We start from the raw sequence: 15,370 nt of genomic DNA, 5'->3' as shown, positions 1-15,370 counted from the left end.
ATCCAACAACTCCATTTGCATGTACCCGGTGTACAGTATTTTTACTGTACATCGGGTTTTTCTCACGTGCAACTTCTTTATTGTTTTTTTTTTTTTTTTTTTTTTTTTTTAAAATAGCTTAATTTAAAATCACGGAATTTTATACCTAAATCAAAAAAACGCAGAACAATGGAGGAGAGAGAAAGTGAGAAAACGCAGAACAATGGAGGAGAGAGAAAGTGAGAAATCGCAAAAATTGCAAAAAACGATCATCAATCGAGGAGAAAAAAGGTTAGAAAACGCAAAAATTGCAGAAATCGATCATCAATAAAGGAGAAAAAAGGTGAGAAAACGCACAAATAGAAGAATTCGATCATCAATCGAGGAGAAAAAAGGTGAGAAAACTTACAAATTGCAGAAATCGATCATCAATGGAGAATTCGACTTTCGATACAACAAAATGCAGCAATCTCATTCACGAATTGCTACAAAAACAGAGGCAAGTTGAGACTGAATTTGAAATCGATTTAAATCGATCGATTATAGAAGAAGAAGAAACTTATTGTTTTGGAGATGAATTCGTACCAATATTCAACCATCCAGACAATGCAGAAGCAATTGATAATGCAGAAGACGCAATACACAATGCTGAAAATCAAGTGGTTCCTGATAAATCAATTGATTCAAATTCAGAACAAACAACCAAAACAAATGCAACTGAAGGTAATTTCTATAAATTTTTGAGATTGTATGCTAAAAAGAACCCTTTGAATACATAATTGTTACCCTTTTTATGCATAAACGTGACCCTATTTATGCCTAAATGTTACCCTCAGATTGAATGCAGAACTTTTGAGATTGCATGCAAAAAGTAACCCTTTGATTGCCTAAATGTTACCCTTTTCATGCTTAAAAGTGACCCTATTTATGCACAAATGTTACACTCAGATTGTATGCAAAAAGTAACCCTTTGAATGTCTAAATGTTACCCTTTTCATGCTTAAAAGTGACCCTATTTATGCACAAATGTTACACTCAAATTGTATGCTGAAAATTCAAGTTGTATGCAGAAAGTATCCCTTTGAATGCCTAAATGTTACCTTTTTCATGCATAAAAGTTACCCTATTTTCACACGAATGCTACCCTTTTTTATGCTGGCTGTGGTTATTATCTGATTTGTTTGTATTAAATAACAGATACAAATCCAATTGATGCTTCTGGTTTAGATCTTAGAGGATCATTTGTTGGTGTGGTAAGAGAAACTTTTGAAGAAATTTTGGAATTGTATGAAAAACATGCTGCTATACTGGGATTTTCAATAAGAAAACATACAACTAGATTCAAACAACACACAAAAATAGTAACTGAGAAAAACTATGTGTGTTCTGCTGAGGGAAAGAGACATTCAGGTCAGAAGAAAACAAAGTTAGTTGAAATGGTTGATGAAGAGGATGTAAATGTAAAAGCAAGAAAGCCAAGACAAGTAGCCATTACAAGATCAAATTGCAAGGCATGCATAAGAGCAAAAGTGAATAAAGAAGGACAGTTTGAGGTGGTGTCTCATGTTATTCAGCATAACCACGAGCTAACAAAGCCACAGTGGCATTATTTGCATCGTTCTGAAAGAAAAATGACAAAGGAAAAAACTGAAGCAATCAAAACAATGAAATCTTCAGGTTTAACTACAATGGACACTTACTATTACATGGCTACAGAGGCTGGAGGAGAACAGAATGTAGGCCATAGTGTTGTAGATCACCTGAATTTCTGCTCAAGGTTAAGAATGGAACAAATTGAGGCTGGAGATGCTCAAACTTTAGTGAACATTTTAAGTCAAGAACAATCAGAGGATCCAAACTTCTTTTTTAGAGTGAAGTTTGACAAAGAAGGAAGAATTTGCAATATCTTTTGGAGAGATTCAATGATGCTAGAAGACTATAGGATATATGGAGATGTTCTTGTCTTTGATACAACATACAGAACCAACAGATATAATCTTATATGTGCTCCATTTGTTGGCATAAATAACCACTGGCATAATTGTATGTTTGCATGTGCTTTTATTGGGGATGAAACAACAGATTCATTTGTGTGGTTATTACAAACCTTCTTCAAAGCTATGGAGGATAGAAAACCAACTTCAATATTCACTGACCAGGACCAAGCAATGGCAAATGCAATTCTGGAGGTAAAAGATTTATATTGACATCTTACAGATTTGAGATCTGACAATAAAGTTTTTCTTTTCACATAAAAGTTACCCTTTTATCTGCATAAAGTTATCCTTTTTAGTGCATAAAGTAACCCTTTTAACAGCATAAAGTGACCCCTTTATTTTCAATGCAGGTGATTCCAAATACAAGGCATAGACTTTGTATATGGCATTTGGAGCAAAATGCCATAACCAGATTTGGAGCTCTTAAAAAAGACAAAGAATTCAAATTTGCATTCAACCAGTGCTTAAAGATGTGTGTGACAGAACAAGAATTCGAAGAAAAGTGGCAGGCAATGTTGCAGAAATATGAGTTGACAGAACACTCTTGGTACAAAAGAGTGTATGAGTTGAAAGACAAATGGTGTCCTGCCCTTAGTAGAGATTTCTTTTCAGCAGGAATCTTATCGTCACAAAGGAGTGAAAGCACTAATCATGCTATAGGATTCAGAGCAAGTAAAACAACTACTTTGACAGAATTTTATACCATATTTAAGAAGACAACCAATCGTTGGAGAAGCACAGAGAAATATGATGAGTTTACCTGTAGCAAGTCAATAGCATTCACTTCATTGCCTCTCTCTGGAATGCTAAAGCATGCTGCACAGGTAAAAAGTTAACTGACAACTACATAAATTACACCTAATATATGGCAATTTAAATGAACCTACATGATTTTGATGTACAGGTTTTCACTTTATCACTCTTTAGAGATTTTGAAGAGGAGTTTGGATACTCTATGGCAACAACTGTTCAGATGTTAGGCAGTAATGAAGAATGCCTACTTTATCAAGTAACACTAGAAGACAAGCCATGGTCTGCACATCAAGTAAACTATATACATGAGAGCCAAACTGTATGGTGCACTTGCAAAAATTTTGAAGCATCTGGATGGTTATGTTATCATTGCATCAGAATTCTACATTTGCATTCAGTAACAAGAATACCAGATAAGTATGTTTCAAAAAGATGGACTAAGTTTGCAAAAACAGAGGCATGGGATAGGTTGAAGAATCAGGATCCTAAACAGCAATATATTCCATGGAGGCAAACAATGATGAGGAAATACTACAATCTAATCTTAAAAAGTCAAGAAAATGAAGACACAAGAGCATTTATGGAAGAAAGCTTCAGAAACAGTCTTAAAATGGTGGAAGACTTACTTGCTATTGCTGCTCAGAAAGAAAGTGCAGAAGCTGCTTCTAACATTCCTGATGTGGCAGACAGCACTCAAAGCAATACTGACGTTTCTTCAGCATCGAGTACAAGCACAAGTGTACCACAAATACTTGATCCTAAAACGGCTGTAACAAAAGGAAGAAGCAAGAGAGCAAAAGGAGGACTTGAAAAAAGCAAGAGAAAAAGAAAACCAGCACTGCCACCTCCAAATTCAGAATTTGGATCAAAAACACCTAACTTACGACTCTTTTAAGATCTTTTTTTGAACATTTTTTTTTTCGAAATTAATATACCTTGTATTATTAAGCTTCAGAAACAGTCTTAAAATGGTGGAAGACTTACTTGCTATTGCTGCTTAGAAAGAAAGTACAGAAGCTGCTTCTAACATTCCTGATGTGGCAGACAGCACTCAAAGCAATACTGATGTTTCTTCAGCATCGAGTACAAGCACAAGTGTACCACAAATACTTGATCCTAAAACGGCTGTAACAAAAGGAAGAAGCAAGAGAGCAAAAGGAGGACTTGAAAAAAGCAAGAGAAAAAGAAAACCAGCACTGCCACCTCCAAATTCAGAATTTGGATCAAAAACACCTAACTTACGACTCTTTTAAGATCTTTTTTTGAACATTTTTTTTTTGAAATTAATATACCTTGTATTGTTAAACTATTTTTCTTTTGTTTTTTTACTCTATGACAAGTTTAATGAAAATGTGATTGACACTTTTATTAGCAGATATTTAATTCTTGGAAACATCAACTTATGTTACCCTTTTCATGAATTAAAGTGACCCTTTTCATGCATAAACGTTATCCTTTATATCCACTAAAAGTTACGCTTTCTGGTAATAAAAGTTACCCCTTTTGTCAATAAAAGTTACCCTTTTCACGCATAAAAGTTACCCTATCTATCCAAAAAAAGTATACCTTATCCTTTCTATCCACTAAATTAACCTTCTCTTTGTTAATAGTTACCCTTTCAAGTAATAAAAGTTACCCCTTTTGTCAATAAAAGTTACCCTTTTCATGCATAAAAGTTACCCTATCTACCCAAAAAAGTATACCTTATCAAATATAAAAAGTAACCCTTTTTATGCCACAAAGTAACCCTTTTTATGCACAAAAGTGACCCCAAAAAACATACACAAGAACCTTTCAAATTACTTAATGTATGCACATACATCAGTATTCCAAAAGAACAAAAAACTAACCACTAAGTTTAATTACATCATTTAACTTGATGTATATGCACAAACATTAAGTTTTTTCATTGTTCAAAAAATGCTCCTAGACCTAATCAACCTTTGCTTCTAACAGTCATTTCACCCTTTAGAAGGAGTGTACTTGTCTGTCTTCTTTTTTGCCCTTTTTCCTTTGGGATTCTCTTCGTCTGCCTCTGCCTTTGCTTCTACTTCAGCTGCCATTATTCTTTCTTCATTATCTTTCTTCTTCTTTGCAGCAATTGCATCCTTTCTTCTCATTTCAATTTCTTGGCAATAAGCAGGATCTTTCTTCTTCTCATTGAACTTCTCTAATTCTGACAACACATCATTCCTAGATTCATTCAAATCACACAGCACCAGTGTCGTACAAATCTCACCTCGCAGAAATTTTCTCCCAATAATCTCACAACAGAAAAAAAAAAAAAAAAAAAAAAACTTATCAATATGTAATTAATAAAAGCATTAGAAAGGGAAAAAATACATACAAAATAGATGAATAATTACTGTTTTGAGTTCATTTAATTTGAACGATTCGCCAACAAAATGGAGCATGTGATACATAACAAACACCCCACAGTCCAAATTGTCAACTTTTTCTTTTCTCCATTCCAACTCAACAATTTGAAACCTATAAGAAGGTAGCTGAACACTCTTTGGATGATTTCTTTTTCCGAGAAAAACACCCATTTGATCACACTGACATAAAATATAAAAGTTTAGAATAAAATAAAACAAGAAAAAAGAAAAAAAAAATTTAAATGGAAACAATAAGTAAACAGAAACATAACAATGAAATCAACATAAACATACCAAGTGTGAAGACAATTCTTTGGTATATTCAAGAGCATCATCACGCCAGATGATATTGTCAAGATAATATACCACCTCTTTTGTATGATCAATAACAAACAAAATGTAGTGATTCTCAATAAGAACAGGAAAATATATCTGAAACAGAAAAAATTAAAACACTGATTTAGACAGTTTAACACAAAACAGAACTTTTTTAAAGTTTTGATAGTAATTTATCATGAAATATACCAGTTCAGCATCCATAATATCACATTCAGGATTCTCATAGCTCACCCAACCTTCCCATAAACCGTGCAAATCATTAACAGCTTGTGAAACTTCACCTTTGCCAATGTTTTCACAAACATGCAAGAATGCAAACTATTAAAAGTATGAGAACTTGTTTATATAAAAAGATAATAACTTTAGTGCACATAAAGGGTAACTTTAGTGCACATAAAGGGTAACTTTAGTGCATATAAAAAAAAAAATCAAATTACTTACACTTTGCCTCACACCAAAGAAGAATTTTCGAGGACCAGAATCAAAACATGCCTTCTCGTTCAAATACAGACAGTAGCAATCAATGATGCACCATCTAATTCTAAGTGGAGCTACCAGGGATACCATGTCTTCTCTTGGAATTAAAAAATTCATCCCAATAGTAACAAGATTCTCACTGCAACAATAAAAAATAAGATAAGCATTAAACAAAAAAATAAAGGAAAAAAAACATATAAAATATAATTATTATAAAAAATGACATTTAACTTCCTCATCATTGAATCATCCTTCAGTAAACAATAATCAAGAATTTCCTGATGTAACTTGGGCAATTTCTTGAAAATCCGAGCATTAGACCTCAAAAACAGAGTAAGAAAAGGAACATCCACACCTACTGGCCCACAGTCGAGTGAGCAAAAAGATTTATTGCCTCTGACGATACGTCTAGAAGCATTTGCTACAGAAGGCCCAGCATCATCCTCAGACCTATTCATCAAAACACTTTTTCCTTTACCATTGACATCATCCTCAGACCTATTCAAATTCAAATCTTCTTCAGATTCATTATCAGGATCATCATTGTTATGACCTTCAGGTTCATAAAAATCACGAAACATTTCATGAATAGACTTCATCTTGTTACACTCCTCAATTAAACCATCTAAAAGCTTCAGGTAATGAGGATCAGAAAGTAACTGTTGTGTTTGAGAAAATACAACAGGATCATCAGAGGATAATGATTCAGTTCTGCGAGAAGCAATCATATCACTCAAGGTTTGAAAACCCTGTGACTGAACCAACAATAATACATCCATATTTCTTTTGACCAAAAGAAATGTTTCATGAACAGCCTGCAAACATATGAACCAATAAGAAACTATACAAATGTAAAAAATAAAAATAAAAAACAAATGAAAATTCATGATATATGCATAAAGTTACCCTTTTAAATGCATAAAGTTACCCTTTATTATGCATAAAGTTACCCTTTAAAATGCATAAAGTAACCCTTATAACTGAATATTTAGGGTAACTTTAGTGCACAAAAAGGGTAACTTTAGTGCACAAAAAGGGTAACTTTAGTGCACAAAAAGGGTAACTTTAGTGCATATAAAGAGATAATAACTAAATAAAAAAAAAAAAAGAGCACTTACATCAGTTGAAATTTCTTTAATTTCATCATCAGTCATCACACTTTCTGGAAGATCAAATGCAAGAATGCGGCCACTTCTACCACTTGTAGAAGCCCCTTGACCACAAGTTTGCTTAACAACAGGAGTTATAGGATCCCTAACTTCAGGCTGTGAAACGGGATATGTAAGGGTATCCAATGGTCCCTGCCCAAAATCACCAGCTTTAATCTCCAAATTGATCCGCTTCTTAATCTTCGCATCAGTCCAATGTTGAATCAAAGGAAGGGTACTACTTTCCTTTTCTCCTTGGAAATTTAATCGATGAAAATACATAATTTGCAAAGCTAGCAAACAACCACTTACATTTTGAGCATTTTCATCATTCTTATAATTCACAACAGCCTTCTTTAATTTTTTCAAAACATATGAACACCAATCAAATGTTTTGATTTCATCAACATTTTCCACAGCCTTCAGCAACTTCAATGAAACAGTCCTATTAGTAGTAGGAGCTAAGAAGCTAGACATAGCATGTAGCACAAAACATCTCTTGAATTCTTCACCACCATCATCCAAATCAACCATCCTAGACTCCACTTTTGACAAATGTAGAGGTTGCTTCTCAGTAAGACCATAATCATGTCTCCATGACTGAATGATACGTTTATCTACACTACCTTCTTCAGGATTCTTCTGAAGTTCAGGAACAGCAATCTCACTCATAGGCAAGCCAAAGACATCACATATATCATTTTTAGTAACTACAAACTCTTTACCAGCAGCAATAGTGAACATGCAGCTACCTCCATTAAAGTGTTCAACCAGCCAATGTAGCATTTGACGATTCAAAGTTTTCAATTTCAGATGTAATAAACCACCAAAACCTATTTCTTCAACAGCTTTTTGTTGATTAGGACTAAAATTACTCATCATTAATTCCAATGTGTGTGGTCTGCACCTTGCAATCAAGGGTCTTTTTTCCCTAAATAATAATAATATAAGTAAAACAATATCAGAATCAGAATCAGAATCATGATATATATGATTAAAAAAATACAAAACAAAAAACATTTATACTTACACAACAGTATCAGAATCAGAATCAGAAACTACTTGCAATTCAGCATCTGCTTTGGCCTTCTTAGATACAATTTTAGACTTCTTAGGAGATGCTTTAACCTTCTGAGACTCTGCTTTGGCCTTCTTAGGAACAGTTTTAGCCTTCACAGTTTTAGCCTTCACAATGTTAGACTTCCCAGTTTTAGACTCTGTTTTGTCCTTCTCAGGACCTGTCTTGTTCTTTTTAGCAGGCTCTTTACCCATTCCTTTTCCCCTTGAAGGCGATTTATAACGATATCCACCTATTGAACCACCTATATCTAATTAATACAGAGGATAACCATAAATTACAAATTCACAAATTACTCAGGGGAAAATTTAGAATATATGCATAAAAATCCTTTTTACTGCATAAAGTCACCCTTAAAATACAACAAGTAACCCTTTTAAATAAAAAAGTAACCCTTTAACAAGCATAAAGTGACCCTTTTAACTATATAAAGTGACCCTTTTAACTATATAAAGTGACCCTTTTCACTGCATAAAGTCACCCTTTAAACTACAACAAGTAACCCTTTTAAATACAAACGTGACCCTTTTGACAGAATAAAGTGACCCTTTTCACAGCATAAAGTGACCCTTTTCAAAGCATAAAATAACCTTTGTCATGCATATAAATAACAATGTATATATTACTCACACACAATGCACAATGCACATATTACTGGTACTCAAACACATATACACAAACACAATGCAGATATGCATACTATTCTCATAATCTAACTAAAACCTAACATCAAAACTTGAAGAATAATGAATAAAACTTCTGAAAACAAACATGCAAAATTTGTTTAACATGTAACAACACCACAACACATATATATCAAATTTTGAACCAATTATCACAATGAACAATAAAATAAAGCAAAATTAAACATAATAACTTCAAAATTGAAATTCAATTATCATAATATGCATAATAAATCAACAGAAAACAATAAAAAATAACATGCACTACTAATTCGACATATATAAGCGAAAATTCAATTGAAAATTCGAAAAAATGATGAAAAATTAAACAAACACACCTTCTTCAGCATCTACAGCCTTCTTTGTAATCTTCTTCTTCACCATTGCTGAAACTAACACTACAAAAAACGAAAACAAAATCAAAATCAAAAAACCTAAAAATCGAAGAACCAAAACAATTTAAACTAACAAAAATCTCAAAAAAATAAGTAAACTAACCACAATTAAGCGATAAACAACTTCACAAGTGAAAGAAAAGTGAGAAAAAGCTCGAAAAAGCTCGAAAAGCAACAATGGAGGAGAGAGAAATCGCAGTTAACTGGTTTTTAGAGAGAGAAAAACGAGGAGAGAGAAAGCGTGAATGAGTGAATGAAGGAGAAAATCAAGGAGAGAGAAAGTTCTTTTTCTTTAATTTTGGAAAGCACGTGCCCAGGACAGTTTTTTTGTCCTTAAAATCCGCCATTCAATATCATTATTGAACACCCGCTTTTTTTAAAAATTTGTGAATATCCAAAGCATGATAGATGACGTTCTTTCTTATTTGCTCTTTGCTCATTTGTTAACCCAGATTACAGATTTTTTGACTATGTTAAATTGGCCCAATCTCATTTTGGGCAAGAATTTATTTTCAAGCTTTTTTTTGGCCATAGGTTAGCTACAGCCCCGGTCCAACTTGATCGTTGTATTATCTCATCTCTAAATTAAAAACTTTATTTACGCAATGGTATATGTAGAGGTTAAATAATTTTTATGATTAATTCAAGATGGATAACAAGTAGGTGTAGTTAATCGGGTGTGTGAGCATGTATAGCTGTAAGCAATTAGGTCAAAATATGAGTTAATTTGGTCTAATTAGATCTAATAAGCTTTGATTGGATGTACTCAGTTGAACTGTTAAAGGGAATGTAACCTAAATACGAGGGTGTGTTTTCACAAACTTTTATTTGCACTTAGCTCATTAAATATGTTAATCCTTTGATTTTCCGTGATATTCTATGACTAGACCAGATCAATAACCCTAATTGAATCAAATTAACTCTATTTTTTTTTAAATTTTTTTTTAAAATTTTTAAAAGTGAGCATAATACACCATTAGTTAATAATTAAAATAATGAAGTTTGTTTGATTAAAGGCCAATATAAAAAAGTTAAAAGAGTTAGATTAGTTTTACTTGACTAAGAACAAAGTGGAGAGGATGTTTTTAAACAATAACAAGATTTTGTTCTAAAATGAGACTATTATTTAGCAAAAAAAAGGAGCATCTAATTAAATTTGCTTGGCTGAACAAGAAACACCCAAAAAGTCCATAACACTTGATCTCTAACATGCTCATTGATTATATTCTCCATTCTGGAATATATTTAAATATGTTTGGTCACTGTCGGCTATAGCAAATTGTATCAACCAAACTGACTAAACTTATTGCATTACAATTTTAGACCAGCAGCAGTAATGCAGAAGTATAGAATAGCATAAGGTATAGTCTATTATTATAATTATTTTTTTTAATAATGTTGTGTTTTTGTAAACTCAATTTACAATAATTTCTTCCCAAAAATTGGGTTGATAATCTCTGCCAAAAGACCCACAAACAATCAAGATATAATGGACAATCACAGATAATATACAATGATTTCATATTAGCGCCATAATTAATGTGATAGTGTAGTTGTTACATTTTAACCAACTATACCACAATATATATAACTATGATATGTCGCGATACCATTATTTAGCGTTTGGCATGTAACGCACTATTTCCACCTCAAGCTACACCTTCTAGCGTAGAACATAGAAACCCCGTAAGTTTGAAAGATTAGTGTGACATAGTACACGAAGAAAAGAGTCGAAAATCCCCATAACGCGATAACAAGGGCTATGTTAGCGGATACCACAACTGAAACCCCTGTGGTGAACGCTATCATCAATGCCCCTAGTGAAAACGTGTTCAACATAAGGCCGTGTGACGAAAGAATTCTTATGAACCATGTTGATCCTGTCGTTACAAGGACAAAATATAGAAGTATTGCAATTGTTGAAGACATGAAGGCTATCGCGTTTGAAACTACACAAACTTTGAAGGCTAACCTACCCTTGAGCACGGCCATGCCCATATTGTCACCTAAGTTTTGATCGAATCCACCAGGTAAGGTAAAACCGGCTGTGAACGAAACTGTTGCAATCAAGGCAGCCACAACCAAACGACTTTGAGCTGCCTCTTTGAGCGTGTTGACATTGGTTCCTTCTCCTAGATCATCACCTCTTGCTTTCTCAACATCGAGATCCATTTCATACGTGTTGATTCGCCTACCTCTTGGGGCTACTGCACCCGAAAGACCTTGTAGAATCTGTAAAATGTGGAAGGTTAGTTATGATGGGTTACAAAGAGTTGTCACATGTGACACTTCATACAAGCGTGAAACTCTAAACGTTGCAATTAAAAAAACAAAAGAGATATACAAACAAAATGTATGCATATCTGAAAGACTCGAGTTGTTAAAAGGAACTTACACTTTCACGACGAATAATCCGATCATAAGAAGCCATTATATCCCCGACAGTAAGGTCTTGTTTATTGAACACTTTGAGGTCCAAGACGGTGTGGTTAACAATGAAATTCCGGACTTTAAGTAAACACGGATGAGTGTAATTTTTGGGAATAGAGGCAACAATGTGATGCAGAGGTGTATCCCCATTTACGTCTTTCTGGTTAAGAAGCTCGTCGAAGTGTCCCAACTTGAGAAAAGAATCAATTTTAGTAAGACAATTCCATTTAGCAGCATAATGCACAACATTCTGCTCATCATTGTCTACTATCTCGATGCAGTCCGGACACGAGGTCATAAGCGCCTTCATAGCGCCCCAGGAACACCGGAGCATCGCGATATGCAAGGCCGTTCGCCCCTTGTTATCAAGAATATATACTGCTGATGATCCTTTCTGGTCATGTTCTAACAGCACCTTCAGAAGTTCTAGCTGACTGATCTCTGCTGCAGCTGAATGCAGGGGTGTCTGCCCCTCGTTGTCCCGAATTCTCATTAACGATCGATCTTTTTCTAGCATCTTCTTTACCATCACTGCTAGTACATACATACATGTTCATCCATGTAACAACATATTAGCATCTAAATTATACTGGCCGTTCTTATTAATTGGCATAAACAAATATGTTTGGTAAATGGTTTTTTGTCCGCGCCTTCTGATTTTACACTACTAATCTAGTCTAGTAAATGTAAATCATATAACACAAATTCACTATAACATTGAATCCAGTCAATTAAGTTATTAACAGCTATTGTATGATAAAAATGATTAGACAAAATAATCACAAGTATACCTTACCAGAATTTCCCCACTGTACTGCAGCGTGAAGAGCTGTTCTGCCACTAGGACCTCGATGCGCCATAGCCGAGTAATCACACGTGTTGAGAATGACCGCAACCGCCTCCGTAGACCCCCTCTCGGCAGCAAGATAAAGCGGGGTCTCACCGGCCTCATTAGGCCCATACAGACACTTAAAATTCGCGGTAACTAGCCTCTTCACCACATCAACATGCCCTGCACGAGCCGCCTCGTGCAGGGCAGTATCCTTCCTATTATTAATCATTCTCACCAACTCACCTACATCTTTAGCAGCTCGCTCTAAGAAGACTTGTACAACATCCGCAAACCCGAAACGAGCTGCAAGATGTAAAGGAGTATTACCACCATTGTTCACCTTCCACAACAACGAACTGTCATGATCAAGAACTTCTTTGATGAGCTTAACATTGATCATTCTCAACATCTTTTTATCTTTCGCCGAGCCGCGAAGGGGTTTCCCGACGTGGACGTGGAGGACGTTGTTACCGGTGATGGTTGTTTGCTCCTTCCAATCCGGCATACACGAGATACATATCGACATGTCTAGAAACGACCCGTATAATGCTGCAATGTAAAGTTCAGGCTCCATGCCTTTGATATCGTTACTTGCAGACTGTTGCACAACTTGATTTAATTGCAGAGAACTTCCTGTCATAATTACAAAAATATAATTTAAGAAAAATTTTGTGTGAACTCTTAGAGAGGTCCACTATTGATGTAATGAATCAATTATGCACATTTATAATACGCTCTCTGAGTCTCTTCCTTCCTCAACTTTTATATTCCCTCTTCCAACCATATCTTACCCATATTTTGGACATATATTAAGAAAACATGTACAGTACAAGTATATTTTGGAGCTTTGTTTGATATTATATTAATTATTAATATTATTATACCACTAACTATTGTACGATTTAAAATAAGAGTAATTTTAGAGACGTAAGAGTAATTTTAGAGACGATAGGAGTATTAATTTCTACACTGTTGTACGAATTAAAACGAATAAAGTTGTAGGGTAGTAAGGATGTGAAATTTTCAAGATATGTGTTAATTGGTTTGGTGACATTAAGAAAATGCTACTTTCCCACGTTTCCATAGATAGATCACTAATGCATTCCTGACCAAGCCTTAATCACTTTGATTATTACTTTTATTCAATTTATTTTTGAGAATGTGCTTTTACGTATTTTTTTATTGCCACTTGCTTGTTTATCATAATGATGATTTGAGTGAGGGCAATTTGGTAATGGTGTACATTTGTACTGTGATGAAATTTGTGAGTTGAGAGGACTTAATAGTACGTCAAAAGGGGTCCGTCCAAATGGGGTCGAGTCCCTACTAGACAAACACTACCGTGGGACCGTGGGGTTAACCTACAATTCTAGTCCAAATGTTTAATTAAGATTACATTTTATCTTTAATCAAAATCGACACATGTTACCACGTTAGTAGCAGTTATGGAGTACCACACTAACACGTTACATTAAACATCACCCCTGTCTTGAAAGACGACATGACATCACTTTCTTACTGATGTAACTACATTACGCTTCACCAAAAAAAAAAAAAAAAAAAAAATCCATCAAAACTAAAATAGTAAAACCGGAGTATAAATTGTTGTTTGAAACGTATTCTTAAATTTCAACCGAGATTACAATAAATGAATACTCCCCTTACGTCATTTGAAAACAAAGGGAATACTTTTTATTGCACCCAATTACGCCCAAGCATTGGGAGTTCTGGTAGGTTGTGCGTAGTCAACTTGTGATAAATAATGTAAAAGCATCTTAATAAGCCCAAGCTTGTTGATCTCTGCTGTAGCCTGTAGCCTGTAGCCTGTAGCCAGTGTGATAGAGCTGACAGTGGGATTGGATCTTTGCATATTTCACACAATCTCGCTGTCCAGATACTCTGGAACTTTGTTAACCGATTAGCGACTCTTCTTACTAGCTACTCCGTAATATGTAGCCAATTATATAAAGACTGTTGTTTTTTTACTAGCTAATATGTAGCCAATTATATAAAGACTGTTTTTTTTTACTAGCTATACAATCAATACACAAATTATAACACAAGCTGATAAGAGTAATAATTAATTAGTGGATAGTTGATTGCAAAGAATCAGTTGCATAAGTTGATTTAATTAGATGGTTGCATTAGATATTTTGACTAAATTATTCTTTTAGTTGTTTTCTAATAACATTATTTGATATTAGTGATGACACTAATAATACATCCATTATCATTTATTACCTTTGTTGTGTTGGTTTCCCACTACAACTCCACAATTGGCCTTTTTCTCCAAATTTCACATCTTTATATTTGATTGTTTATATGTAATCTTATTAATTTGTTACAATATATGAAGTACATTTTAATATTAGCTTTAATTTCATCTGTTCATTTCTACTTTGATTTATATTTTTTTCCTAAAGAAAATTTAAAATAGAAATAACGAACAAATAGAGATGGAGAATCTAGGTATAATTTTTTACTTATATAAAAAGTCAAAAATTAGATCTATTAGTGATCAAAACAGGTTATTACAAATGTATCAATTTAATATTAATCATTTCACCTACTTTGTACAACGAGTGTTGATATAATCTTTCCAAATTCCAATTAAATAATTAGCTTATTACACATTATTTGCATTGGAGAGAAGAAATAATAATTAAATTTGCGGTGGATTTTGCAAGAGATTATTGTTTTCTTGACTTAATTAAGGGGCGCTAGCTATATCCTATATGAGGTTGAAGTCCAAGACTGGCATAATTGGGGAAGCAACGTATGTGGGGTAGGCAACTAGGCAGCATCATAGAAGCTTCAATTCTTGGCAGTTTGTAGCACTAAACACTCTTGTAGTGTGCCTATTTTATGGGCATTGCCATGA

The 15,370-nt window shown here is 34.0% G+C and overlaps 3 protein-coding genes and 1 long non-coding RNA gene across 8 annotated transcripts; 1 reads left to right on the top strand and 3 right to left on the bottom strand.

The window, feature by feature from the left end:
- Positions 1 to 97: 97 nt before the first annotated feature.
- On the bottom strand, positions 98 to 3,811 carry LOC145591083 (uncharacterized). Its single transcript, XR_014102243.1, has 5 exons — positions 3,714 to 3,811; positions 3,356 to 3,496; positions 2,737 to 2,792; positions 565 to 645; positions 98 to 464 (listed from the first exon to the last, which is right to left on the bottom strand). It is a non-coding gene; the product is annotated as an uncharacterized LOC145591083 (long non-coding RNA).
- LOC145591082 (protein FAR1-RELATED SEQUENCE 5-like) lies at positions 2,332 to 3,676 on the top strand. The gene is made up of 2 exons (XM_081647471.1): positions 2,332 to 2,800; positions 2,881 to 3,676. Exons 1-2 carry the CDS (start codon positions 2,447 to 2,449, stop codon positions 3,622 to 3,624), a joined length of 1,098 nt encoding a protein of 365 aa, XP_081503597.1. The 5' UTR covers positions 2,332 to 2,446; the 3' UTR covers positions 3,625 to 3,676.
- A 696-nt stretch (positions 3,812 to 4,507) lies between the features above and the next one.
- On the bottom strand, positions 4,508 to 9,610 carry LOC145591080 (uncharacterized). Of its 5 annotated transcripts, none has more exons than XM_081647465.1 (10): positions 9,331 to 9,610; positions 9,171 to 9,230; positions 8,102 to 8,399; positions 7,042 to 8,002; positions 6,155 to 6,738; positions 5,888 to 6,062; positions 5,633 to 5,764; positions 5,402 to 5,539; positions 5,096 to 5,287; positions 4,508 to 4,993 (listed from the first exon to the last, which is right to left on the bottom strand). In XM_081647465.1, the coding sequence occupies exons 2-10, from the start codon at positions 9,214 to 9,216 to the stop codon at positions 4,691 to 4,693; spliced, it is 2,829 nt and encodes a 942-aa protein (XP_081503591.1). In that variant the 5' UTR covers positions 9,217 to 9,230; positions 9,331 to 9,610; the 3' UTR covers positions 4,508 to 4,690. The 5 variants fall into 5 exon arrangements, with proteins under 5 accessions (XP_081503591.1, XP_081503593.1, XP_081503590.1 ...); XM_081647467.1 differs by having other exon boundaries at positions 8,102 to 8,381; XM_081647464.1 differs by having other exon boundaries at positions 9,171 to 9,610.
- A 969-nt stretch (positions 9,611 to 10,579) lies between these two features.
- LOC145591078 (protein ACCELERATED CELL DEATH 6-like) lies at positions 10,580 to 13,389 on the bottom strand. The gene is made up of 3 exons (XM_081647463.1): positions 12,454 to 13,389; positions 11,623 to 12,188; positions 10,580 to 11,459 (listed from the first exon to the last, which is right to left on the bottom strand). The coding sequence occupies exons 1-3, from the start codon at positions 13,127 to 13,129 to the stop codon at positions 10,866 to 10,868; spliced, it is 1,836 nt and encodes a 611-aa protein (XP_081503589.1). The 5' UTR covers positions 13,130 to 13,389; the 3' UTR covers positions 10,580 to 10,865.
- Positions 13,390 to 15,370: the final 1,981 nt, after the last annotated feature.

The sequence above is a fragment of the Chenopodium album genome, chromosome 18, assembly GCF_948465745.1.
Source record: "Chenopodium album chromosome 18, dcCheAlbu1.1, whole genome shotgun sequence".
NCBI classification, from domain to species: domain Eukaryota; kingdom Viridiplantae; phylum Streptophyta; class Magnoliopsida; order Caryophyllales; family Amaranthaceae; genus Chenopodium; species Chenopodium album.
This window is presented reverse-complemented; position numbering and strand designations above follow the sequence as displayed.

Bases quoted from the DNA above. Each gene is read 5' to 3' on its own strand.
- LOC145591082 (XM_081647471.1), top strand. From the start codon at position 2,447: ATGTGTGTGACAGAACAAGAATTCGAAGAAAAGTGGCAGGCAATGTTG. The intron at 2,801-2,880 runs GTAAAAAGTTAA...TTTGATGTACAG, and splicing joins TGCTAAAGCATGCTGCACAG to GTTTTCACTTTATCACTCTT.
- LOC145591080 (XM_081647464.1), bottom strand. From the start codon at position 9,216: ATGGTGAAGAAGAAGATTACAAAGAAGGCTGTAGATGCTGAAGAAG. The intron at 8,003-8,101 runs GTAAGTATAAAT...ATTATTATTTAG, and splicing joins TCTGATTCTGATACTGTTGT to GGAAAAAAGACCCTTGATTG. The intron at 4,994-5,095 runs GTAATTATTCAT...TTCTGTTGTGAG, and splicing joins AATTAAATGAACTCAAAACA to ATTATTGGGAGAAAATTTCT.
- LOC145591078 (XM_081647463.1), bottom strand. From the start codon at position 13,129: ATGACAGGAAGTTCTCTGCAATTAAATCAAGTTGTGCAACAGTCTGCA. The intron at 12,189-12,453 runs GTAAGGTATACT...ATGTACTAGCAG, and splicing joins AGTACAGTGGGGAAATTCTG to TGATGGTAAAGAAGATGCTA. The intron at 11,460-11,622 runs GTAAGTTCCTTT...CACATTTTACAG, and splicing joins GGATTATTCGTCGTGAAAGT to ATTCTACAAGGTCTTTCGGG.